General features: G+C 40.0%; 1 protein-coding gene across 5 annotated transcripts in view; it reads left to right on the top strand.

Annotated features, from left to right (window-relative positions):
* The window catches only part of TTLL5 (tubulin tyrosine ligase like 5), a 126,152-nt gene that overhangs the window by 31,120 nt on the left and 69,590 nt on the right, over nucleotides 1-25,442 (top strand). For all 5 annotated transcript variants that reach the window (XM_040560523.1, XM_040560524.1, XM_040560522.1 and 2 more), the window contains 13 exons: nucleotides 2,281-2,362; nucleotides 3,821-3,882; nucleotides 4,672-4,763; nucleotides 7,601-7,642; nucleotides 9,762-9,875; nucleotides 10,236-10,327; nucleotides 10,957-11,019; nucleotides 11,892-11,930; nucleotides 12,913-13,058; nucleotides 14,067-14,352; nucleotides 18,568-18,688; nucleotides 20,331-20,477; nucleotides 23,061-23,161. In XM_040560523.1, the coding sequence (XP_040416457.1) occupies nucleotides 2,281-2,362; nucleotides 3,821-3,882; nucleotides 4,672-4,763; nucleotides 7,601-7,642; nucleotides 9,762-9,875; nucleotides 10,236-10,327; nucleotides 10,957-11,019; nucleotides 11,892-11,930; nucleotides 12,913-13,058; nucleotides 14,067-14,352; nucleotides 18,568-18,688; nucleotides 20,331-20,477; nucleotides 23,061-23,161 (1,387 nt within the window). The remainder of the gene's footprint in view (nucleotides 1-2,280; nucleotides 2,363-3,820; nucleotides 3,883-4,671; nucleotides 4,764-7,600; nucleotides 7,643-9,761; nucleotides 9,876-10,235; nucleotides 10,328-10,956; nucleotides 11,020-11,891; nucleotides 11,931-12,912; nucleotides 13,059-14,066; nucleotides 14,353-18,567; nucleotides 18,689-20,330; nucleotides 20,478-23,060; nucleotides 23,162-25,442) is intronic.

Raw genomic sequence — 25,442 nt, 5'->3', positions numbered from 1 at the left:
ATTTTGTACAAATGGCAATGGAGTTTTATAGTAGGAGGATGCTACTTCTGTGTTTAATCTAGGTAGTGCATTTTCCACGTGTGGAGGAGGGCCAAGGAAAGATTATTAGGATAATTGAAAACACAGGTAATTAATCTTCTTCTTGTGCTGTAGTATCCAAGTCAGACTTGAGAACTTTTTATGCTATGCCTTGTATGGGAACCCGCGGGGCTTGATTCAGTCGCCAGAACATGGATAATGCATAACTGCTGATGCTCTGAGGTAGCGGAGACATCTGTCTAGGTGCTGAAGATATGATTTAGGATACAGGGGAGACTTGGGCCATTGTGGAGTGGTGGTGGAGTATTGCAGAAAACCATAAGGCGTTGTGGGTGGTATTAGGTACCTGTGTTTAGCAATGGAATTGAGTGGAGAGGGATGCCCTGAAGAACCTACCTTCCTAATAAACAACACAGTCACAAGGGAATGGAGCACTAGCAACGTGGTCAGGACCAGCCAAGGTCAAGAGGTATCCAATATGTATTTGTAAAAGTGCATGGAGTAAGTGAGCAATTAGGACTACTGGGGTGGGAAAGAGGGAGGCTTAAAGAGCAAGTGGTTTGGAAGAGGGAGATAAGTGTGGGAGGATGACAAATATAGAGGAGCCAAATTATTAGCAGAGGTCCTCTGAGGGTCAGAAAGGGGGGAATGGCCAGCAGCAAAAGAAGCAGAAGCTAGTCAAAACAAAATGCTCTGCTTCCTGACTGGGCTTGGGAGGCTGCAGCCTGGCAGCTGCCACAGGCCCACTCATTGCTTCTCTGCCCTGGGCATGAGATTCCTGTCCACTGGAGTTTGCTGTGCAGTAAGAGTCACAGGTCTTCACTAAATCTGGGATTGTCTTTTGAAATAACATATTAAAAGCACCAGAGGTTTCTCTTGGTTGAAATGCTTTGTTAATGTTTACTCTTATAATCCCAACCTCCTCCTTTTTCCTACAGTGCAACCTTCCCAGTCTGGGGAGCAAGAGAGCCAAATGTAGATTCAGCCTCATTTCTTTGGAGTGAACCAACTCCTTAACTCTCTGTTGTTTTGCTTCCCGCTCACTGTCTGGCTACAGGGTCTAGAAGAGTGAGCAGGCAACACTCACAAATCCTGCTGCCATTTCCTCGTCTTCCAAGTCCCCCCTGCAGCTCATTAACTTTCCATCATAAGCTCCATGAACTCTCATACAGCTGTCTGCTTAGGAAGATCTTGTCAAGCAGTCCAGCTCCCTGGAGCCAGCGTGAACGTCAGGCAGGCGACAAAAGGCCAGGGCCAGAATTCAGGGGAAGCAGCACAGCAAAGAAATTCTTCAGCTTTCACTTCAGGCACTAGGGAACTGCTTGATTCCATGGAAATCCTTCTTCTCTGCCAATACCCTGTTCTGTGGTGTTTTGAAAAAATGTGCATAAGTTGCCCTCGTGGTCATTAACTGTATTTCTTAATGTTGGAAGAGAGAATTGCATTAATGCCAACTTCTGATTTACAGTTGTCTTTGTGTAGCATCCTTCTTGCAACTCTATCCAAACTAGAGAGAACGTGTGTATAGAGTGAAGCAGTAAAATCAGTCTTGGAATGGGAAGCTGGCTTCAGTCTGGCCTGTGTTAAGCAGAACACATCTAGCAGATGTAATACGTTATGAAGGAGCGAGACGTTTTAGAAGCTAAGGAAAGAATATTTTTATAGTGACTTGCTGCAAAGTGGCAAACTGTCAATAAGATAAAGAGCTGTGGGAGGTTTTCCATGTCGATGGAACTGCAGAGAACACCCTTGTATTCTTGTGAGGATATTGCAAAAAACATACAGGAATAATTGGAAAGAAACTGATGTTGAAGGCCATAATTTTCTATAGCTGAATGGAACAACAAATACATGGATTAGAAAGCAAAAGGCGAGTGAAGTTCTGTTGTTTCCAGGATCCAACGAAAAAAGCAGAGTGGACTGCTGTGCTTGTGTAAATTCTACGTGGAAAAAAGTTCTGCATGAACTGAAGTTTGTGGATGGCAAAGAATTTTTTTTTCTCTATGATATTTCCCTAGATTCATTTTCTGCTTCTCTCTTTTCCCCACAAGCAGAATGTATTTAATCTGAATTCTGAGGGAGTGAAACTTCCCGCTTGTGGAATGCTGTTTATTCAGCCCTAGAGAGTTCACTGGGTTTCACATGCATGATGTAGATAGAAATGACCTGACTAATGTTGGACTTTACCTGGATTTTTAAAGGTGCTGGAAGGTAAATTTCCAATGTTTGCTGTGTTTTCAGAGCTGTATGGTTTTGATGTCCTTATTGATGATACTCTCAAGCCCTGGCTGCTGGAAGTGAACCTATCCCCATCATTGGCCTGGTAAGTGATCTCTAGGTTAATATGAGGCTGAAACTGTTGCTGGAGATAGTTGTTCCTGAAACTTGTTGCCCCCATGTGAGGGCATGATTTCATGAGGCCTGCAGAGTATTTGTTCCACTGCTAAGAGCTGACAGGACAGTCCTTTGCTTTTCCCGTTGCAGAAATAAACTCATTGCAGCAAAAGGCTTTGAAAGAACCCAGTTGGGATTCCATTTTCTTTTTAATTATTTCTCTTCTACAGTCCATCGTCATTGTTAACACTTCTTAATCTCCCATCATAGACAAATTTTGAAACTCTCCAGACTATTGTGTGGGGTTTCCATCTGCTTGGCTGAGTAGATGCTTTAAGGTTTAGGAGTCAAAGCAGAGTTCAGGCATTATGTGTGACTTGTGTATGCAGATATATTCTTGGGCTCAAATTTTTGATCTAGTACTCTTTAGCTAAAATCCATAACATGAGTGCAGTCTTGGCTCTTACTCTGACCTTCATACCCTAATAAAGCTTGGTATTTATTTTAGTAGATCTCCAGCCATGTAAGTAATATGCGTGTTCCTGGAATTAGCCATATCTGACCCTCCTCTTGGGTTTGCCCCCCCCACCTCTTTCTTTATCCTGCATAGAAATTTCTTCAACACGCTGTTCATCACCCTTGTTTCCACAGTACCTGTTTGGTTTTCAGGTGCAACTAGAATGTTTATACAACATTTAATTTCCGTGTTTGTTGGTCTGTGCTTATATATGTACATACTGGATTATTTGCATTCTTTACCACTTAAAACTCCCCAACTCATGCACACGTCCTTTGCTCTGCTTTGTTATGATTGCCAGCCTTTTTGTCCCAGTGGTTGGCATCTTTCACTGTGTAGTAGAAAACGGATGATTTCTCTGCTCCCAAGGAATCCAACTTTGCCTGTCCGACCTGAATTTTATTGATGTTTCTAGTGGAAAAATTATGGATGTGTTTTACCTGACTTCACTGTCTGATCTCTTCGTATCTGTCACTTTCCCTAACCATTTATTCCCATTTATTAGAGTTAATCCATCTGTTTTCATGATTTTACATGGAAAAGGCATCAGTAATTGTGTTTTTTAAGAATTCTAAGAATTCTATGAAAAACAGAAACCTTTCCTCTATTAAACGCAGTGTAGATACATTCAGAGAATGTTTCTGGCCAAGCAGAGGTAAAACAAGGCTGTATGTTTCTGCGTTAGGAGACAAAAGCTGTAAAAAAGTTATAAAATCAACAGATGCAATGTCTATAAACAGACATACACAAATCTGTTGCTGCTTGGTATTTACTTATATGTGTGTGAATCACCTAGACTTCCTCCCATGTTGATTATGACAATGTGAAGGACCAATGGAAAGCAAATATGGATTTTCAGTTACTGGTATGTTCCTCTCATTTAATACCAGACAAATAATTCCTCTTGTTCTTTATTGCATGTGCGGATAGTGATGCTCCTTTGGACCTGAAGATCAAAGCTAGCATGCTCTCAGATATGTTCACCCTTGTAGGTGAGTGTAACAAAAAGCTCCTTGAATCTTTCCAACATTTGAAACTAATAAGAGGTATGATCATGAGCATATGTTAGAAAGCACTTGTACGTTAGGTTATTACATGAGTATAATAAAGGAGAATTCTAGTTAAGGAGAAAAATTGCATTTAGCACTGGGAAGTTTATGTCAGCATTTCAGCTTCAGTCTGTAAATAATCTCATTGTTTGTGATTTTAGGTGGTATTGAGTCTATACTTTCTGTATTTTAAGATGCTGCTCTTTGTCTTAAGCAAGTAACTTCTGCTTAATCCTCAGAATCAGTGTTTGTGCACTTTAAGGTTGAACATGTGGGTTCTGTTTATGCTTTGTAGAAGTGGAGTCAAGATTATGAAAGCTGCATGACTTTCTAGGGCACACCACATTTTAGGCATCTGTAGTACATCTTGGTTCAGTTACTTGAGCAACTTGCTCCTAATGATAAAAAAAAAAAAAAGAGATGGAATTGTCATCAAGTAGCCTGCACAGTTATTTGAGAAAAGGAGCCTATATCTATGCTGCTATACAGTTACCCATCTTACTGATTTAAGCACTTGCTTTTAGAGCAAGATCCAGTTTTATTCTGAAAATGTGTTCCAAAAGTGTGCAAAGTTTGGAATTAAATGCCACTGGACATAAAAAAGAAAGGCATCTTTTTTGGTCCTTGGGCAGGGACAAGAAGGCTATGTATAGATTAAGATCAGAAATGCTGGGCTTATGTTTCAGGACTTGCCTGTCTTATAAACTGTCATATGGCTCCTGATTCTCACAGGCTTTGTATGCCAGGATCCAGGCCAGCGGTCAGGCCGGGCCATTAATCATTCATCTGAATCTGGCAGGAGAAATCCGTACCAGAAGCTGCAGGTAAGTGACTTCAACAAGATAGAGCTGAAGAGGGATAGCAGGAAAGTAATTCATATTGAATTTGGCTCAAAGGTGAGAAACTCAGTGAGTGAGGGGCCTACAAGAAAGAGACTCTTTGTCAGGGAGTGTAGTGATAGGACGAGGAGTAATGGTTTTAAACTAAAAGAGAGTGGATTCAGATTGGACATGAGGAAGAAATTCTTTACTCAGAGGGTGGTGAGGCACTGGCACAGGTTGCCCAAAGAACCTGTGGATGCCCGATCCCTGGAAGTGTTCAAGGCCAGGCTGGATGGGGCTTTGGGCAACATGGTCAAGTGAGAGGTGTCCCTCTGCCCATGGCAGGGGGGTTGGAATTAGATGGTCTTTAAGGCCATCTTTACAACCCAAATCCTTCTATGATTCCGTGAGTGATTGAGGGTATCTGGATTTCCAGCAAAACTACAGAAAAGCCTCAGAGAATGCAGCTGAGCTATGAAAATGGCTGTTTAGGCATTTTCATTTTGTTGTGGACAACAAGCTTCCAGAAGCGTAGAGCTTTATGAACGTATTGAAGACCTCCTCCTAGGCAGGAAGAGCTTTTGCATTTGAAATTTAAAGCTTATTGCCCATATACTCCTGGAATCTCTCCCTTCCTTTCCCTTGGATCCTTGGACTGAGGCCTCGTGTGGCTTGCTGTGACTGCACATTACATTTTCTGCTGAGACAGCACTTTCTTAGCACTGTAATGCTCAAGGGCAGCTGTTCTCTATCTCCTTCTGGCTCCACTTGGATCCCATAAATAGCTGTGAGAGTGGAGCAACCACAAAAGGCAGGGAGATCCCCAATCTCCTTTGAAGTTTTAGATGAACATATATCTCACCAGGCAAGTAGACGAACAGAATATCTTGATGTTCTCTGCAGCTGATGTCATCCTGCGAGGAGCATACAGCATGGCTATGTAACAAACTCAATTGGGAAATGAAGTCATCTTCATTCCGTGACAGAGTACCAATACACTGTCCACCTTTTGGTTAAGGGAAAACTTACAGAAATCACAAGACTTTGCTTCTTGTAAAACTTGGAACTTGGGAGATGTAAATGGTTGGTAGTGTGACATATAAACACCTATAGATTGCCTGGCTGAATCCAAAGCTTCTGAGGCTCCTTTTATAAATAAGGTTTCATGCAGATTCCTTCTGATCATAAAGGTGCTCTCTGTGGCAGAAAAAAGGTGTATTAGATAAATAGTAGAACCATTCCAGAAGAAGGAAGTAACCTTTTCTGTTGCAGTAATTATATCAGATCCTGATGACTTGAAGTCTTTTATCTGAAAAAAAAAAAAAGTAAAAGTCTCAGAGAATTGAACTGGAAGCACTGAATTTTAAGGAGGTTTTAAGCTTATTGATTTATTTTGCTTAAAAACCACAAATGTTTGTAAGGTCGGGATAGTTGAAACCTGCAAAGATTCACATGACAAGCAGTGGTTACAAGATAAGACTCTCTTTTGGGATGTTTGTCTACTTCACCTATGCTTACTGGGAATGGCCTTCTATGATAGTTTTACATGACTGTTTTCTTAAGAATGTGATTGGGAATCCCATGGGTAGGTAGGTCTGTAGATCCTTCTGTGCTTCAAGAATGTTTTGGCCTGCTTTTTGCTGAAAATGTTTTATTTCAGGTTCTGTTGAATCCTTGATATTCCTATACCTACTCTTGGTTGTGGCTACTTGGTTGTTTTGACCTGTTTTTAAAAACTCCTTCAAGATTTCTAAGTTTTAATTGTTTGCATAGTCCATCGTTAATCAGAGGAATAGTCACTTCCTGGGAAAGAAATCCTGATACCAGCATTCTGGGTCATGAGACCATTATGGTGACTTCTGCTGTCTTTCACCAGACCAGACTGCAAGTTCCTTGTGCAATTCCGTTGGTTTGACTCCCTGAGCATTTCTCCCTCTAGAGAGATGAACAATTTAGTGGCTTCCTTTGTAACTTGTTGATTTGGTCTGGAACTCTTTCAATTAATCATAAACAATGAAGGGACCTTGGCCTGATTTGTATAGACCAACTATAGAGATGAACTTGGCAGTAGTACAGCTAGAAAAGATAGATAGGTCTCCTGAGAATCCCTTCCTACGCCCTTGGGCACCAGAGAGGAGGAAGGCAGCCCAAATACCACTAAAGGCAAAAAGAACTGAAGCTCCTGTGATAACAGTTTTCTTTCGAACATACTGCTGCTATTGACCTGGTCTTGCTTGTAGGCCTGATGCCAAAGGAATCCTTATTAAATAATACAGGGTACGTTTTGACATTCTGCTGATGTTTCTACACCTGTACTAGGTTGTTAAATAGCATCTTGTTTCTCCACAAGAACTGGAATGACGTGGAGACATTTAAATGAAATTGCTTCTGTCAGGATTCTTACTATTTTTTTTCCCCATCTGTTCTATGAACAATTCTACTTGGCAGCATCTGTTTCTTCTCAATACACAGCTAATAAATATTTTCCTCCAGGTAACTCTTATCTTACAAAAATATGAATTCTGGTCTTGAGAGTTGAGTTCATTCATCCATTCTGAAGAGCTCTTTTCTGTGTGCTTTTTCAATGCCTCTGCAGGATTTTCAAACAGTTGAGCACATCTGAGTTTAGCATTAGTGCTGCATCTGTAATGGGGACAGGATACATTTGTGGTGGATTTGAGCAAGATCTGAAATGAGGTGATAGAATCTGTTGACTATTTCTCTGGACTTCAGTTATACCTGTTTGCTTTAGGGCGCTCACCGTTCCTCTGCAGCTCAGGCAGGGATGATAGTGTTTTGAAGAACACGAGGTTTTTATTCCCTTTGTGCGTCTCTTGCAGCGTCCTGTGTCTGCACAGTCCCAACCTGCAAGCACCAGACTGGTAAGTACTGGACTTGATTCAACTCCCTTCACCAAAATAAAGGATGTGTTTTCAAACATTACCTTGTGCACAACTGGTCCCAAAATATATTTTACAGCTAAGTTGCCTGGGTGAGAGGAAAAAAATAAGGTGGGGGAAAGGAGGGGAAGCCTAGAAAAGAGGAGATGGATAGGTACTGGAATACATTTCCCTGTTGTAGGAGCAAAGGCTGGAAAAGTATTTAGATCAGTACTAGCAGCTTAAAGAATAGAAGTATGCTGAGAGGCGAGATCAGCTGCGTCAAATCTGTCAAAGTATTTAAGCCTGCAGGTGTTTCTAGACTGCATTTTTAAGAAATTTGATAGAGATGTTTAAAGAAAGCTAGCTTTCTCTTCATCAGTTGATGAAGACAGTGGCAGCACAGTGTTCTGGATTTTGTAGGATATTGAAAAGGAAAATATAAAAACAAAGAGCTGATATGAAAGCAGCAGCAAATATAAGGAGTGTTGCATCAAACAGGAAGAGGGCAAGGAATTTTTGTCTATATACTACAGAGGATGGAGTAAGTTTGGATGAAAAGGATAGCACAGGTGAATCTGTATTGCCAAAATTCAGGCTTCACAGTAAGTGAAGTAATTATTGTCGTTATCTGAAAGAAACCACAAAAATTTGAGTGAACTGGGTCCAAATTGTTTGGAGGAGATTAGAAGAAAGATTTCTCACAGATAATGGAAAAACATAGAACTATCTTAGGTATAAGTCAGACTGATCCACCTTTCTAGGTGTCAAATTTGGCACCCTCCTTGCAAGCCATATGGACAAATCAATGTTAGCATACAATTCTAAGCATCTGGCTGTGTGGTGACTTGGTAGGCATTATTTTGCTGCTGGGCTTCATGGGCTAGCACAATAGTGATAATTGATTCTAATTTTCTGCAGTTTCCCCGCAGGAAAGAAGGTAGCACAGATGGAATCATCTTGAGATCCTAATTCATTCTATGGGCTGCCATTTAGGTCATTCAGTATAAGTTTAGCTGAGGCTATGAGAAAAGATAAGACGAAGAAAAAAGCCTAACTGAATAATGAGGTTTCACAGAGAATAGGAAAGATCTTTGTGCCAACTGCTGTCAGTGATTAGTATAATGAGAATCATGATGTGGGAACCAAAGATGCTCTCAGAATTTGGAGATAAATCAAAGTGGTTGGATTTATCTGTACTTTTAAAGATAAGCTGGGTCAAAGAGGAAGCAAGAATTTCATGAAGTTGGAGACATTTCTGTGCTATAGCCAGAGAGAGTCCTGCAGTAAAGGAGGAAGTGGAGGTTACTGAAGCAAAGTTGTTGAGCTGTGCTTTTGGCTTGGAGGAAAGTTTAGGAAGAAAGACTAAAATCCTTTCCACTTAAGGCCATCTACTGCATCATGCAAACCTGTCTGACTACTGATTTTTTTTTCTTCTACAAATGCTTTTGTCTCCTACCCTCTCATCCAGAGGGTGCCCTCTTGTCTCATTTTGTCTTATTTTATTTAATCAGTTTCCATTAACAAAATGTTTCAGTTGGCACCTGCTACATCAGTTTTCTCTTTGAATTTTTCTCTGCCAACCACTGCAGCGTAACTCACTCTAGTGCAATGCCTCTTGCTGTTGTTGCTTTATCTGTAGATTCTGAATAGCGCGCAATTTCTAATGAAATAGAGACTGGAATTCAATTCCAATTCAAGTAGTCCTTACAAAAAACTGTAAAACCTGATGTTGCCATGAGTTTAGTTTTATATGAGCAGTATGGGATATTGCCCTGAGCTTTTCTGAAGTAAGGTTTCTGTCATGTTTTTCACTTCTTTCTAGGCTAAGAAGGCGCTCTAGTGCATTCTTTGTTTGGTTTCCTCTTAAGAGGAAATCTGAATTTTATATAAAAGCATGAAACCTTCTAAGATAAACTCTTTTAATGCATTTTTTTTTTATTATTATAATTAGATAGGTTAGATTCTTAAACAGCTGTAGTGCAGGAGCATGAATTCTGGCTATAATATTCCAGAGTGTAGATTCTGCTGGAAATGGGGTCCTGGAGTTTGAATGTAACTTTTTTGTTTAAAGTAAGTTGAGAGAGGAAGGGAAAGACTTGGATTCACACTGTCTCTGCAGCGTACCCGTCCTCTGTCTGCCAGTGATGCCGAAATGAAAAGCTTGATGTCCTCAGGCAGGGAAAAAGCAACAGGAAGGCAAGGCAGCTCTGTGCTGGGTCTCTCCATGGAGGAGGTAAGTAGGTTATTAAATATCTTTTGTTTACCGTGACTTTCACTCAATATATGGGATCACTTGCTCAGCAAAGAGCAAGGGCACATGCCTGAAAAACATGACAAAAGTATAAAGGTTTTGAAACAGAACTACTGGGTTTTATTGCCTCTGCCCTCAGTCATGCCAACCATTTATATGTGCTCCAGGCTATGTTGGACTCCATCAGAATTTAAATGCAAGATAAAATTGCCTAAAGATGTAATATGTACTGAGTTCACTGCAGTAGTAGCATTCTTGTCCTCTGAAATTCAAGGATTTTTCTAGGGTTTGTTTTTCATTGTATCTATTTTGCTAGCTATTTTTTCCTCTTTTTATTCTAAGATAAGAGTTCTTCGTCGAGTGAGAGAGGAGAATGAACGGAGAGGAGGTTTCATCCGGATATTCCCAACCCCAGTAACATGGGACCTTTATGGGTAAGAATCAGAGTCCTTTAGGATGGCTTAGTGTTACACTGACGCTCTGTATTGAGGAGTATTCTGTGTTAGGTACATGTAGATTAACAAGGTCAGCAGTTGTGAGCTTATTGAGGATTTTGATAGAGTTTATTCTTAGTGCTGAGGATTCTTTTTTTCCCGATCCCTTGTTTTTAACTTCTACTTTGCTTAACTGCACCTTAGAGAAGGCTATTAAACATTGTTTTACAAGTACTGATACTGCTTTTCTGTCAGAATAAAAATGTCTTCACCATAAATAATCTATTGCTGCTATCTGCTTTTACATCCTGCAGCTGCATATACTGTGTACCTGTGTACTCTGTCATTGGGCCATAAACCCAATATAGGACTCATCCTGTGAGTGGTACTATACTTTTTTTTTTTCTTTCCAGTCTGTAATGTTTCTTCATGTCTCTTGCTTCTTCAGGAACTTCAGCTAATAATTGGTAGCTCTCCTAATGTTCTCTTTCTATTATGGTACAGCATGTTGTTTCAATAGACTTTCTGGGATGTTTTTTATAGATCACTTCTTTCTGTATTATGCTGCCTTTCAATATGTTGAACTCTAGCTTGATACATCATTTATTTTGTGTTTTTTTTTTTTTTAGATCGTTTTTAGAGTACAAGACATCAATGAACTACATGCTGGCCACGCGTCTGTTTCAGGACAGGTAGAAAGCTTTTGGATTTGGGAGGGAGGCAAAGGACACAAACACCATGAAAAGGATTGATTCATCACTCATCCAATGTTATAAACACCAGTCTGTCATTTACAAGGGTAGTAATAGTTGTACATCTCTTTTCTGGTGTGCCAGTGACTGTGGAGGTTTCCTGCATTTTTACATGACTCAGTTCTGAATCCAGGGGCAAAAAGGACAATGCATAAAAGGCATGGGAGTCACTGGTAGGAAAGATGACACTCGAGACATGTAAAACCTCCAAGCACCTAGGCTTCCCCATGAAGAGATGATATAGATGGTCCCTGCTTACCTTTATGTTCAAATTTAAAGTCACATCAGAGCTTTCCCTCATGTGAAGTAAACACTGGAAATTTACTCCAGAGGTTTAGTATCCCCATTTCTTGACCTATGCGAGCATTATTTGATGCCTCTTCCTCTGGGATGTACTTTGGTTCATGTGTCTAGCTGAACTTCCATTGAGAGTTGTATGCATTTTCACTGTATGATTAGCATCCCTCCTCTTCCTCAGTTTTTCTTATCCAAGTTCTATAATAAGGTTACTACAGAATAAAGGTAAGGTTGGTCAGCACTGTAATTTATTTTTTTTTTACTGTGTGATTTCAGGGATATTTCTAGAGGTTTAGCTCCAAGTGACGTCATCTCCAATTTGAGTTAGACAGATGCAAGCATAAATTGCAGAACATATGTTCAGAGTTCCTCTTTTAAAGCCTTTTTTCCTCCTTTAAGATAGGATTAAGAGGAAATTCTGTAAATTTGGCCATTTCGCTTTATATATGAAAGACTTTTTCTTGCAGTCTATGATCAAGAATGGAACGTAATTTTTCCCCTTTTTCCCTTTGTAGGGACAAGATGAAAGGAGACTTCGTCACTGGGAGATCCCGGTAAATTCCTTTTAGAGAAATAATTTGAATTTTTAGGATTTATTCTAAATTTAGATTTCCACAACTTTGCCTTAAATCCTGGGTCTATTCTACCTGAAATCAATCAAAATAAGAAAAAGATGTGTTGCTCCCACCTCTCACAACCAATTTTGTCAAGTAAACGGCAGTGAGCAAAGAGTGTCCCAGCATTTGGAAAGCTAAAGTTTTTGTTGGATTGGCCCTTAAAATTGCCCCTCTTAGGTTTGCTACTCTGGCATTTCTGCTGTATTGATGAGCATTACACATGAGCTCTATCAAAATATTATGTAATGCATGAGGATTTTTTACTTCGTATACTCATATATTCACTTTGCTAGATCCAAAAGGTAAAAGGAACAACAAAAATTTTCTGTGGATGTTCCCATCTGCATCATAAAGAACACTTTGCTGGATCTTTCTGCATTAGCAGAAAATTAGTGTTTGTTTCTCTTAAGGAATCTGGTAGGGCTCCTTCTTGGGTTTAGTCAGAACTTGTAGAAAGATTCTCACTTTTCACCTACATTATGTTAAAATCCTTGTTTCTGACCTAACAGTGAAGAACAAGCTATCTACGTAAAAGGTTTTGCAGTCAGGATTGGAGTCCACGTGCTCTCTTCATACTCCTGTCCCTTATTTTGTATTCCTACTGTTCAGTTAAGTTTTCCTCAACAATTTTGCCTTGAGCTGCTGTATATTGGGCAGATGCTGCTTAGTCCTTAAAGCATGAAAATAGATAGATGAGTTTGGGGGTTTTGAGAGCTGATGTTCTATGAAGTACTTGCGAGATGCACTTCAAACATTTGTAAGCTTTAAATGGAGCAAAGTTAGACTGATCATAACTTTTTTTTTTCCCCATGTCAAGAAAACTGTTTTTTGAGGAAACTCACTCTGTTGAGTTTTTGTGTCATCAGGGAGAGAAGTATAAAGAGAGTTTTTGAGGATGCCTCTCTATTATGCTTTCCAGAGATGGTCTTAATGGGAGGCTGGATATGAGGCTGGAAGCTGTAGACTCTCATGCTCTGTTTTATGAGAGAAAGCTGGTCTCACTGGAGTTACGGAAGCGCCGGCGATGTCATGGCAGGGCTAGAGCAGCACGGACAAGATCATCAGGTATGAATGACTAGAGAGTTAGATGAGCATCTAGTCAAAAACAATTAAGAGGGTGGTTAATTCATTTTTGTTTGTTTTGTTTTGTTTTGTTTGTTTGTTTTGCCCAGAGAATTTGTGGATTCCTCATCCCTGGGAGTGTTTAAGGCCAGGCTGGATGGGGCTTTGAACAACCTGGTCTAATGGAAGGTATCCCAGCCCATGGCAGGGTTTGGAACTAGATGACTCCAACCCAAATAGTTCTATAATGCTAAGAATTCCATTCCCACCATTCACAACCCCACATATATGACTAAATGTTATCAATATTTTCTTGAACAGGGGCTCATAGCTGCATTTTGGGTACAATAATTTGTGTATGTGCCTCTATAGTTCTCCAACTTTTCAGAGAAAAATGAAAACCTGGGACCTTCCAGGCTGCATTTGCTGCATTACAGTGACTCTAAGCTGTTGGAAGGAGAAATCCTTTTTATTTGAACCAATGTGGGAAAGACTTAAAAGGATACAGAAGGGAATGATCCTCATAAGTGGCTGTTCCTTAAGCCTTTATCTAAACTCTTTCCAGTAGCTACATGATACAACCTTTCCCATGGCAGTCAGTATGTTATACAGTTACTTTTGGTGCTATGTTATGTGATCTTTATTGGCACACATGTAAGCTTCGTTTTCTTAGCTTTGGTTTTCCTGACGCACAAAAATCCAAAAGGTGAACTTAAGGCCTGCCAAAGAACCAGGATGAAGCATAGGAAAATGCCTTTCTTTTATTTTTCGCTTGTAAAGTTAAGAACCTTGGTTTATCTTGTGAAATTGAGAAAATGGGATTCTCAGCTGTTTTATATGCAAACAGAAAGCCAGCAAGAATAATAAAGGGCAGCAATAGCTACCGTGATATTCTAAAATGGTGGTGGTCTTTCCTTCTAGCAGAAGAGTTGAGGAGCAAACCAAAGGTATTAGAGAGTCTCCCTGTCTAGTTTTTTTTAACCAGCAGAGTTGATTTCTTCTCTACTACAGGGATGTCAGAACCGACAAAGCTGTCCCTCAGATCAGACACAGAAGGTGAGGAAGAAGAGGATGCAGATGCAGATGAAGAGCTAGATGGAGCTATTGGCTCTCTTTCGGACACCCAGGTGAAAAGCAAGCCAAAGCTCTCTGACTTGGTGAAAACAACTTGCAAGGAGCGGTTGACAAAAAAACTTCATAAGAAAACTGGAGATGGAGGAGAGCCACTTCCTGAAAAAACAGATTCAAAATCTCAGTTTAACTTGCTGCAGATTCTTCAAAAGAATGGAAATTTAAGGTGAGAGATTTCTGCATATTGTCCTGAGTTTTGACTGGCAGCTAATATCTGTTTAAAATATGGGGGATATAGACTTAGTGCCACATTATGAATGGGTGTGAGGAGATAAGAGGAGCCTAGAATAATGGGCCTGGGTTTTTCTCTGTGGACTGCCTAAGTAACTAATTGGAGGGAGGTAGTTGCAGAGACTGACAGTTTACCTAAATGCCTGACCTGTTAGATCAGTGTAAAGCATAAGCTGTAGCTTCCATTGCTGTTCTTTAATCAGGTGATGTGAGCTGTTCTTCAGTCAACTTGGGCTTCTGAAATGCCGCTATCTTAATGCAAGATGCCTGCTATTGAATTCTAAAATTTATCTTTTCATTCTCTGCATTTTTAAATAAATAGGTATAAATACATGTTAAGCCATTCAGGAAATGTTGGGAAGGAACACATCAGTGCCGCCTCTCCATAAAAATACAATTTTCTTATTTTTTTGTGCTTATATTTTGTATGATGAAATTTTTTACCTCTAACAGCAGTTTCTGATGTTCAGGGTCAACACCTCCTGAGAGCAAGACAAAAGGTCATTTGAGAGAAATAAGCTACTGAAATATTTTATTGCCTGCTGTTGAGCTTGACAGTGTGGAACTGAGCATGTTCCGATGCATGGCTCAGCTGCTTGAAAAAGGGTGATGCTGGAGGAGAGTGTACAGAAGAATACCAATCAGGATCCTGCTAGATGTTTAGAAGTGATCTTCCCCCTTAACTGTGGGTAGTAAAACTGCCTATTTGCAGATGGACATGAAGGACAAAAAGTGATCATACATATCTGTGTAGGAGGATTTTACATCTTCTACATAAGAAATACTGTTTTGCACGATAAGTGTCCAAAGATAGATAAAATAATTGTTGCTTGTTGCTGCCTTCTTAGTTTAGTTTCTGGGAGGGTTTATGAATTATCACATGGATTTGGGGATTGTTTTGAGGTTTTCTTCTGGCAAGAACACTTGCTCTAATGACAGAAGATTCTGAAACCTGTTCTGAGGATGGACATAGCAATGCTGTCATCTACCTATATATAGAACTGACTCTTGCCAAGAACGTAAGCTCTGTCTGGTGTTCCTGGCAGAATCTTGCTCAGCACCCAGTGATGTTGGGATTCCCCCACAGAAGTGTGTAAGTCTTGCGGTGACTTCATGTTGCTGGATTGTGCTGGGCTTGGCCTCATCCAATCTGTCATTGATGAAAGCTTTGCTGCCAGGTCAACAGGCTGAGGAGCTGAAGTAATGACATTTTCATCCAAAAGAAACCAGGCCTGTTCCAGTCAGCTTTTTATAAATGGCAAGACTTCTCTCTCTCCTTCTAGCTGTCCTGATGAAGCAGTTTCTCTGCCTTCCTTGTATTGGGGTTTATTGGTGGAGAGGTTGACAGTGGAATGAACCACAGAATCACAGAATGGTTTGGGTTGGGAGGAACCTTAAAGATATTCTAATTCCAACCTACCTGCCACGGGGGGAACCATGTTCCCCACTGTACCATTCCCAGGAAAGCTGAAGGTAAAGGGAGTTATTTGCTCTTGCAAATAACCTGAGACAGCCTCAAGTTTCAATATTCCACAGGCTGGAGGAGAGGCAGCATTTTAATTTACCTCAAGGACATTCTCCAGTTTCCTGTTTTGGGAGTCATAGAAGTGTCAGATACAGGTAAAGAATTGTACTGCTGTTCTCAAGCTGATGGTGGAGGTCCTAAGTCCTACCAGACTTGAACTCATGGTCATGAGGTGTTTGAGTTGCACCTAAAACAAGCTAGGAAGCCCTACAGAGCCCCCAGAAGAGAATCTTTTCTGATATATGCTGGCATGGTGATTAGAGTATTAGTCAGGGTTCAGGCTGTTCTCCTGATGTTGCGCTCACCTGGGAAGAGAAGGTAGCTGTGGTGGCAAGCAGCATATAGAGCGTGGAGATGTAATAAGGCCTGCGGTATATTCTCGAGGTCACTGGAAGACACAAATTGTAACCAGGCAGTTATATCATGTTATTTCTTTTAGTTATTGCCACGGTTTTCCAAGTGGAGAGGATGTCAGTTATGTCAGTCTGAGACCCCTGTGAACTCATCATTTGCTTGGCCCCTCTTTGGGCTGGGCATAGTCTTCCAAAAGCATTAAAAGCTCATAATTAGGTAGAAGTGTGAGTATTTATAATATATTTTATTTTAACTTCAATTCTTATTTCCCAACATGTGAAATTGATGTGCATCGTTTGATGTGCAATTGATGCATTGATCTTTGTAGTTACCAGTGTGTTGTATGATTTCTGTAGCACTGTAAAGGAGTGTTCCTGAAATTTACAGGCATATAAAATAGGAAGATTTAAGTTTCTGGACTGATGTTTTAATGAAGTCTCAGGGACTTGTGTACATAGAGTTATGAGGACCATATAAGTGTCTGAGAAGATTCTGAAGAAGCAGAGAACAAGTAGACAAAAAATGGTGAGGTTCCTCAGGAATTGGTTTGAGACTGGTTTTAATAATCAGTTCAGGAAAGATGTAAAAGGTGGAAATCAACTAATGAAGTTTGCTGATGGAAAAGACTTGGGAGTTATACCATAAGAGAAAAGTAGTGGAATAAATATGGGAAGAACTGGATGACCTTGAGGACAGGAATAATATAACTAGGATGAAGTTCAGTAGCACAAAATGTAAGGGCAAGCTCTTACAAGCTTGTAATTTACAGCAGAAATTGTACCGGCTGGATGTTCAAGTGAAAATGAATTATAAGGAAAAATACCTTCCATGCTTGTTGATCACAGGTTTGTGAAGCTCTAGCTCATGCATGCATGAAAATACCGAATGTGGTCTAGGCTTTATTGCTTGAGATATTTCTGAGACTTCACGTACAGTGTACAGTTCCAAACCTCCACATGTTCATGGAGGGTGAATTGTGGCTGGAACAGGTGGAGAGGAGCTGCTAGTCTCATCGTGGTCAGTGTTCTTTGACTGACAATCTAATAGTTTATGCTAATAAAATGAAAAGGGTGTGATTGCTGTTAATAAATGCATTCCAGGTGGGAAACCCATCAGGGATAAGATTATTTAAGATATAGGGTAATGCTGAAAAAAGAGAAAGCAAATATAAACTGTCTGTGAATGAAGCTAGGCTGGGTAGTAAAAGAAGGTTCCTTATTATTAAAACAGTTCTGGAATAACATGCCAGGAAGGTAATGGGTTGAAAAACCTTATTTGTTTTAAGATGAAATGTGATAATTTTATAGAAAAGGTTATGTCAGAGCCTGAGACAGAAGGGCAATCTGTCACTGACGCTAAAGCCCATCTGTCTCTATGCTCTTATGAAAAGGGATGGAGGAAGTGTGCTTGACAAAGCAAGGGACAGCTTGTAGTGACTGTAGAGGAATCTGTGATGAAGAGTAGGGAGTGGGAGAGCAGAATGCTGGACAAGAGGGTTTTGGCCAAGATGACACTGAACAGAAATAGCCAAAGCTTTCAGCAATTTCTCTTGCAACAAATGAATATGTTAAAGTGACTGCTATTGTGAGGGAATAAGAATCAATATGTTCCTTTCTGTCCTGCCCCAGTCTTCTCCTCAATTCATGCTCACAGCTTCCCAATGTGCTCAGCCAGCTGCACAGCAGATTTACTGATGTTTTTTCTTCCTTCAGTGGTGCCTTGCTCAATGAATTTGGCCTGTGTTCTTGGGCCAGCAGGGGAAGAGTTCACTTGCACAGATTTAATTCTGTCATTTCCAATGGGAATTGCAAGGCCTTTGTTACAACTCTGGCAGTGGTGTTATGCCCTTTGTTTAATTTATGGTCTGTTGTTGTGGTGTTCAAAATGCTTGTGTAGACAGAGGTCCAGGAGAGCCTTGAACTGGGTTTAAAAAGACACAGTTTTACTGATTTTTGTAATGTTGGCTTTTGGAGTAGAGTTGCTAAGGCTGTGAGAAGGCAAGGAGAGCACTCAGTTTTTAGAGCTGGTCTTAGAACTTAAAGGACATCTGCTGTCTGTTGTATCTCTTGGACTACGTCGCCTGTCTTGGTGAAGAAAATACTGGTAGGGTGAAAATACTGGTGGGGCGAAGTTGTTCTTCCATCCTTGAGCTTCAACATTTTTATACCTACAAGGTCTTTGCTGAATGTACTCCATAAGCTGTGCCTGACTGTTGTATTTCTTTCTGTTACTACTCTGAGGGTATCTGACTGTGTTTTTCTTGGTCCACAGCAAAGTGCAGGCTCGCAGGGCTTTCTCTGCCTATCTACAGCATGTTCAGTTGCGACTGATGAAGGAGGCTGGTGACCAGTTCCAGAATGCTGCCTGGGTTGCCAAAGAAGATGAGCAGATGGTAAGAAGCTTTGTGTTGGTCTAGAGAATCTGAAATCTACCCTGAGTTTTGAGGTTGGCTGGAAAAAATGAAGTCCAAAAGTACCTTGAGCTTATTATACTTGTCTGTCTAGTTGCCAGTGCTGTATTTTTAACATAAAAACAAGGTAGGAATGCTGACTGACATCTGAGAAGTGACAGAGTAGACACTAGATGACTAGTGTGGTTGACACTTGAGCTGCTCAAATCTTTCAATGGTTCTACTTCACTGGATCTCCCAGCTCTGAGCCGAACTTGTTTTGAACTCTTCTGTCTGAGATTCTTTAAGATTATTTAGCAGCATCTGGTTCCTGCTGTGATTCATTAAACAAACCACACATCCACTCAAATAGAACAGGTATCCAGTTAAGCTTTTTCTCTGATGGACTGTTTTTTTCTTCATGGGCATCTGCATTTAGGAGTGTTTTGTGTATTCTAGATAGAGAAGAAAAAGTAAGAAATGCTGAGAAGAGAAAATTACTATCTAGCATAGATTTTTTTTTTTGTTTTTACTTTAAAGCAATGTGATATATTTTTCTAGGAAATATTTTAAGATGCATATATTTGGTATATATACATCTTAGAGTGCAGCAAGCCCAGATTCCCTTGTAAAACCTTCCTAAAAGAGCTTTGTACAACAGGCTCTTGAGTTTTCTGCAAACACAAATGTGTTCTTGCTGAATGCATGTTTCAGGGAAACAGCCAGTGCAGTTCAGAGATAAAAGTGTGTGTCAGGAATAATCAGTCGACTCAGTGGAAAATGTTACCCCTGCTCTTTCCAAGTAGAAATTAAAACTGGCTTTTTGAGAGTCACTTTGTCTGCTGTGCTGTGAGAAATAATATTTAAAATAACAGATCAAACCAGCCTAGAGTAATGGCAGTGAGAGGCGAGCTGTGAAATCCAATAGTTTGGATGTGAGGCTGCTCATTTATGCATTTGCAGTGCTTCTAACCAAAAGAAAATCCAGAGGGGAGACAGAAAGGGTTCAAAACACCCACAGGATCTATCTTGCCTTAGGATCTGACATGCCATGAGTTTCCCCCACTGGAGGCTGCACACAGACGTGGAGCCTGCTTGGTTGGGGGACTGGAATTACACGGCTGTAGATGTAACCATCTGTTGCTGTGGAGAAGCTGTGGTGATAATGTACATATATGAAAAGTGCTGAAATGGGGATACATTACTGTAGTGGAAATACCTGACCAAGATTCCCTTCCCTGTGATAGTGCTCAGGGGGTTTTATGTCAGTGTATACACTTCATTACTGGCCTTCTTTAACACATTACAGGTTGTCTTTTGGAGATGTTCTCCAAAAGCATTGGACTTCACAGGTTATTCTATGTGGTTGCTGCTTTGTGCTTTTTTCAGACAAATGCTCATCAGGTGTTCTCAGTTCTGCCTCACCTCAGACAAGGCACAGCATCATTCCTCTCCACGGTCTTGGATTTGTAGGCCTATGTTAAAAATGCACGTTACAGAAAGCTTTTGTCTGCCAGTTGTCAGCGCATTAGACACAGACAGTATGTTTAGTACTTGCCAATCAGGAGCTGATGTAGTCCCTTTGTTCTCTTTTCCCCACATCTCGCAGCTGCTCCATTTTTAACTCCGTCTTCCTTGCTTGCAGGAGCTTGTGGTACGCTTTCTGAAGCGAGCTGCCAGCAATCTTCAGCAGTCCTTGAGAGTGTTGCTCCCCAGCCGGCATTTGGGACTAAATGATCGTCGTCGTATCCTGGCTCACCAGCTGGGCAAGTTCATAATCTATTATAACAAGGTGATTAACTCTGGATTCTTCTTCTGATAGTTTACACCACTGAACAGAGGGCTAAGGTACTTAGTTCACTTCAGTGCCTTCAAGCTTTGCTGCTTTTGCGGTAGCACAGTGGATCTTGTTGGTGTATGATATTCTAGAACAAAAATAGTGGAGTATCCAGGGCTGCTAGACTCCAGCAGTTCCAACAGCAGTGTCTACTGTGGTTATTGCATATTAAGGGCCAGGAGATAGATATGAGTCACCCATTCATATATAACTGCCAAGTTATTAAGGAATTCTGAAGCTTAGGACCCCTTGTGTAAGAAATTATTATGAGGCAGTTTACCATAGTGCTGTTAGTGATTTGATTTCTATTATCTTCTTCTAATGTATCTGCTGCTGGCTGCTGTCATAGTCAAGACAAAATTGTTTTAAGGGCTCTGTTCTGTAATTTACACAGTCTGTTTGTAGTTAGACATCTAGTAATGGCAGTTTTTCTGTCCAAATTGTCAGATAGACAACAGCATTACTATGTTATATGTGTAGTCCAGTAATCATGTCCATAAAAGTTAAAAATAAAATAATAAAAATCAAAGAATGGGAATTTAATTGGCAGTTTGCTTTTTCGTTGGTTTGTCTTTAGTTCTACAGTTTTGTAAGGCCCCTTCCCATTTCTTCCTGTTTTTATGATTCTTCTATGGAGATTAAATATATATTTCACATACTGTACATATATATATATATATATTTACCATTCATTTGGTATACTTAAGGAGTGCTAGCCATCTATAGCATAGAGCTCTGTATGCTAAGTGACAAGGAGAAGTAAATCCCAACTTTAATAATTTTCACCTCTTTCATTTTTGAAGATGATGTTCTTAGCATAGTGGTTTCATGCTAATCCTTATTTTGCAAATACAGCTTCCCCTTCCCCTTGCATTTCTTTGGTGTTAGAACAAGGGTAGTTTGAATTTTGCTTTCAGAGGCTGCTGTGCACACTGGCCTCCGAGCTCCTACTTGTTAGTAGAGGGTGTTCACTTGCAGTACCTTTTCAGAATTGACATCTGGTAACTTGATCTGTCAAAGCAAGGTTGGTATTGAACCAAATCTATTCCAGGAAGTGTCTTGTTGCCTAGTGTTCACTGGATTACTGTGTTAGGAGTAATTGCAAAACACTCAGGTGGCTCAGTGGTGAGTTAAGAATGCAACTGCTTTGGATATAATTTCCACTCGAATTGTATTCAAACACTAGGATTTTCTGCCAAGTCTCAAATAAATTCACAAAATAAAACTGTGTAACTGGTAATACATCACTGCATAAACATTTTCTTTGTTAAAACGCTTGAAAACAGATCGTTTGAGGTTTTAGGACGTACTTGTTTAAGCTATTGAGAGGCTCTTGGCTTATGAGGGGGTTTTTTGGTGTCTGATTTCAACATATAGAATTCTTTAACTGACTTGGAACTTTGCATTTAGCAGGGGACTCCTACTAGCTGTTCTGCATCTTCTGTATTGACACAGAAGAAAAAACACTGCCTCCAGCAAACTAAGTAAAACAAACTGCATATTGTCAAGACTTCTACTTATGTAGTGAAGAGTAGACATGGGTGCCAGAGTGGCCTTTTCTCCCCATTCGTGAATTATCTTTCACAAGATATATCTGACCATTTTGTCCTGGGAAAGCTTGAAGTAGCAGTAAGAAGCAGTGAAGTTAAGGTCAAGTCTGGTCAACTAAAGCTTATATGCTGGTATTAGTATTTCAGATAGATCTGTAGGCTGGTTTTTTTATTATTTTTATTTTATTAACAGCAGTGTTTGTATACAACCTCTAGAGCCAACAAATTCTAGTTGTAACAACTAGTGTAAAATATAAGGATCACTTATATCTGATAGCTTGCTCCCATTCTCAGAAAGGTTTATCATCTTTTATTACAGTATATTCTAGTGTATGTGTGTATTTGTCACAGGCTGTACTGTTTTAGTGTCTTTGCTTTTGCTATGCAGTATATTATTTGTATGTAGATAAGACCACAGCAATTTGCTGTATGACAAAAGAAATTAACTCAAAAGGAGAACTCTTAGTTTACAGCAGGAAATATAGATGCCCTTTGCAACCTCCTTGATTTAGTTTCTCCCATTTAATTTTACATTTCTGTTCTCCTCTCCTCCTGAATATCTCCTTCTGGGACAGATGCTCAAATAAAAGCTATTGTGAGGAACTCTATTTCTGACAGAGACAGCAGAAGTAGAAAGAGGACCTAATATCTGCAAAGAATGATTTTTTTCCCCTCCATACTCTCTTATGTGCAAGCAAAGGATATATCTGAAGTAGAAGCACATATTTGTCAAACTTCCATATCTTCTCAGCAAGTCAACTCTAGTAAGTTATGTCAGGTAGATGAATGAGGTGTAGTGTATGTTTAGCCTGCTATCTCTGGGGCTCTCTACACACATAGTGAAATACACTTATAATTTGTCACTTTGGAGTTGATGTTGTTCTTCTTAGATTCCATGGAATTGCTTTTTGTCTTCTCTGTGTGGCAGCTATGCTACAGTACCTAGAATAACTACACAGAGAGACTTACTAATACTGCTTATTCACAGGAAACAGAGCAGATGGTTCAGAAGCAGTCAAAAAAGAAACAGGAAGAGGAGGAGGAGGGAGTGAATCCTGAAGGTTTTCAGAACTTTATTACCAGAGCAAGGTAGGAATGAATTTTATTCCCTTTGGTAAAGGATCTCCCAACCCTGAAGATGATGGGATTGTGCCTCTAGATACCTTTACTGACATTAGCACCTTCTCCTGCTGAGGGACAGCAAACTTGTCTCTTCTCTTTTTTCCCTTTCAGCAACCAAATGCTTGTTGAGTCAGCATCTGGTGCATAGAGAAGGGCATACAATGGATGTTTTGACCATTAAGTAGATCCCCAAAGGACAACACTGGTTGCCCTGGTCTTAGTAAATTCTAACCTGATGCTGGTGAGCTATGGTCTACTTTCCAGTGATGCTGGAGCAAATGCAGAAGTATTTGCAAGAAGACTAGAGCTGCTGTTCAGATGACCTTGAACTGCTGTGGTGGAATGACTGTTGTGGCTCTGGCTCTCAAGTTTCTGATCCCAGAAACAGATTTCATGCTTTCTGCCTCTCCTTCAGCAACCCTTCAGGACTACACCCTCTGAGATGAGGAAAAAAGGGAATTAAACTCCGTCATCATCCTAGCCTTTTACTTGTCTTGCTAAGTGAGTTCAGTGCAAGCAGTTACTTTAACAAGAGAAAACGCTACGTTTTCTAACCTTGTACACTCAGAACTATCTGACTTTCTTACAAGAGTTGCTGGGAAATGTATTTTGAAAATAGGTAATTGCTCTTCGTGCCCTGTGGGATTGTAGGAAAAACAATGGTGTTATAGCCCTCTGACTATGGAGAGGTTTGAAATGATTCAGTGAACCAGAATTACTTCCTCAAGTTTCTGATTCTTGAGCACAAAATCTGATTCCTTTTGACTCCTTTATTTGACCTATATATGATATGCTTATATTGGCAAGGACCAGTGTTACTATCTGGACAGCTAGAGTTCATCTGCCCTTTTAATGCATTTCAATCTTCTCTAACAAAGTTCACAGTCACTGCTTCCTTCTTTCTTACAATCAATTATGAAATTGTTCTTTGTTTTCCTCTCTTTGGGAATAGCATTCTTAGTGACTGATCTAAAGTGGGTGATAGCTGAGTCTTCTCAGCTACATTCAGGAGGCTTCACAAGCTCCTTTGCTACATTCTCACAAGCACAATGAATTTTACATTTTGCTGATATAATTGGAGTCGTTACAGCAACAGATTTATAGGCTCCAAGAAAAAACTTGCTGCCTTTCAGATAAATAGTGTTCTAGAAAAGAATGACACTCAAGATATGACTACCATATATCATAATATCTTCTCCTGTCAGCAGAAATGCAGATTACATGGGTCCACAATGTGTCTTGGTTCTCTGACATTTCTCACCACTAAAATTGCTGTTGTCTCCTAGGGCAGGCCATTTTCCTTTTTACCGGAAATGCTGAAAGAGATGGCTGTTTAGGGCAGAACTGCATACTCTGTGTTATTGACTACCATGTCATCATGGCCTGATGCACAGTGCAGGCTGGAGCTGAAGATTTTTGCTGGCCCTAGTGATAAAGAACAGTTTCAAGTGATTATCTTTTTGCTTGTTAAGAGGTACTAAGTATGTTTGAGAACTCTGATAGCTGGCACTACTTTGCTTTATGCTTGAAGCTTAAATCATCAAGCTAGTCATATGCAGCCAAGAAAACGGGACAGTTTTATACTTTTGAGTGTTCCGCAGTAGGGGCACACAGGAGAAGATGGGTAATAAATGTTACCATGTAGTAAGTGGGGTTGTCCCAATCAATCTGTAACTTTGATATTACATGGATGTACTGTGTTTAGTTATATACATGCTGTTACAATTGCTTCTAAATATCCTCATTGCAATGCAAAAGTGTATCCTTGTGCTGGTAAACTCACTTAAAGCTGAAAGCATCTTTCCACCAACTCTTCACTCTTATGTTTCCTTTTCACCTTATTTTCGTTGCTTTTGGATAGGTGAACTGTGCAGCATACGCTGAAGATCCAAACTCTCAGTTACTCTCTTCTTGTCAAGAAAATAATAAAAGAAACATATGCAAGTTTTGTGAGATTCACAAAAATATTGACTGTTCTGCTTGTTTGTGCTGCAGTTTTGGCTAATTAACAAGCTCTTTCCTATTCTCTCTTTACTGCTGTACTGAAACTACTAATGATGACCTTAAACAGGCTGAGATGATTTCTCACATGAACATGACAGCTGCTTGTCCTAGAGAGCGCCTGGGGAAAATTAACTAATTTAACTGAGAATTGATTCTTTCCTGTTGGGTCAATCTCCCCCAGAATGAGTTTAGAATTTTCACTTCCTCATTATTATCCTGGGTAGGTTGCTGGATGCCTTGAATT

This window comes from Cygnus olor, chromosome 5, assembly GCF_009769625.2.
Source record: "Cygnus olor isolate bCygOlo1 chromosome 5, bCygOlo1.pri.v2, whole genome shotgun sequence".
In the NCBI taxonomy this organism is placed as follows: Eukaryota; Metazoa; Chordata; class Aves; order Anseriformes; family Anatidae; genus Cygnus; species Cygnus olor.
Note: the sequence above shows the minus strand (reverse complement) of the source record. Positions and strands in the feature narration are given on the sequence as shown.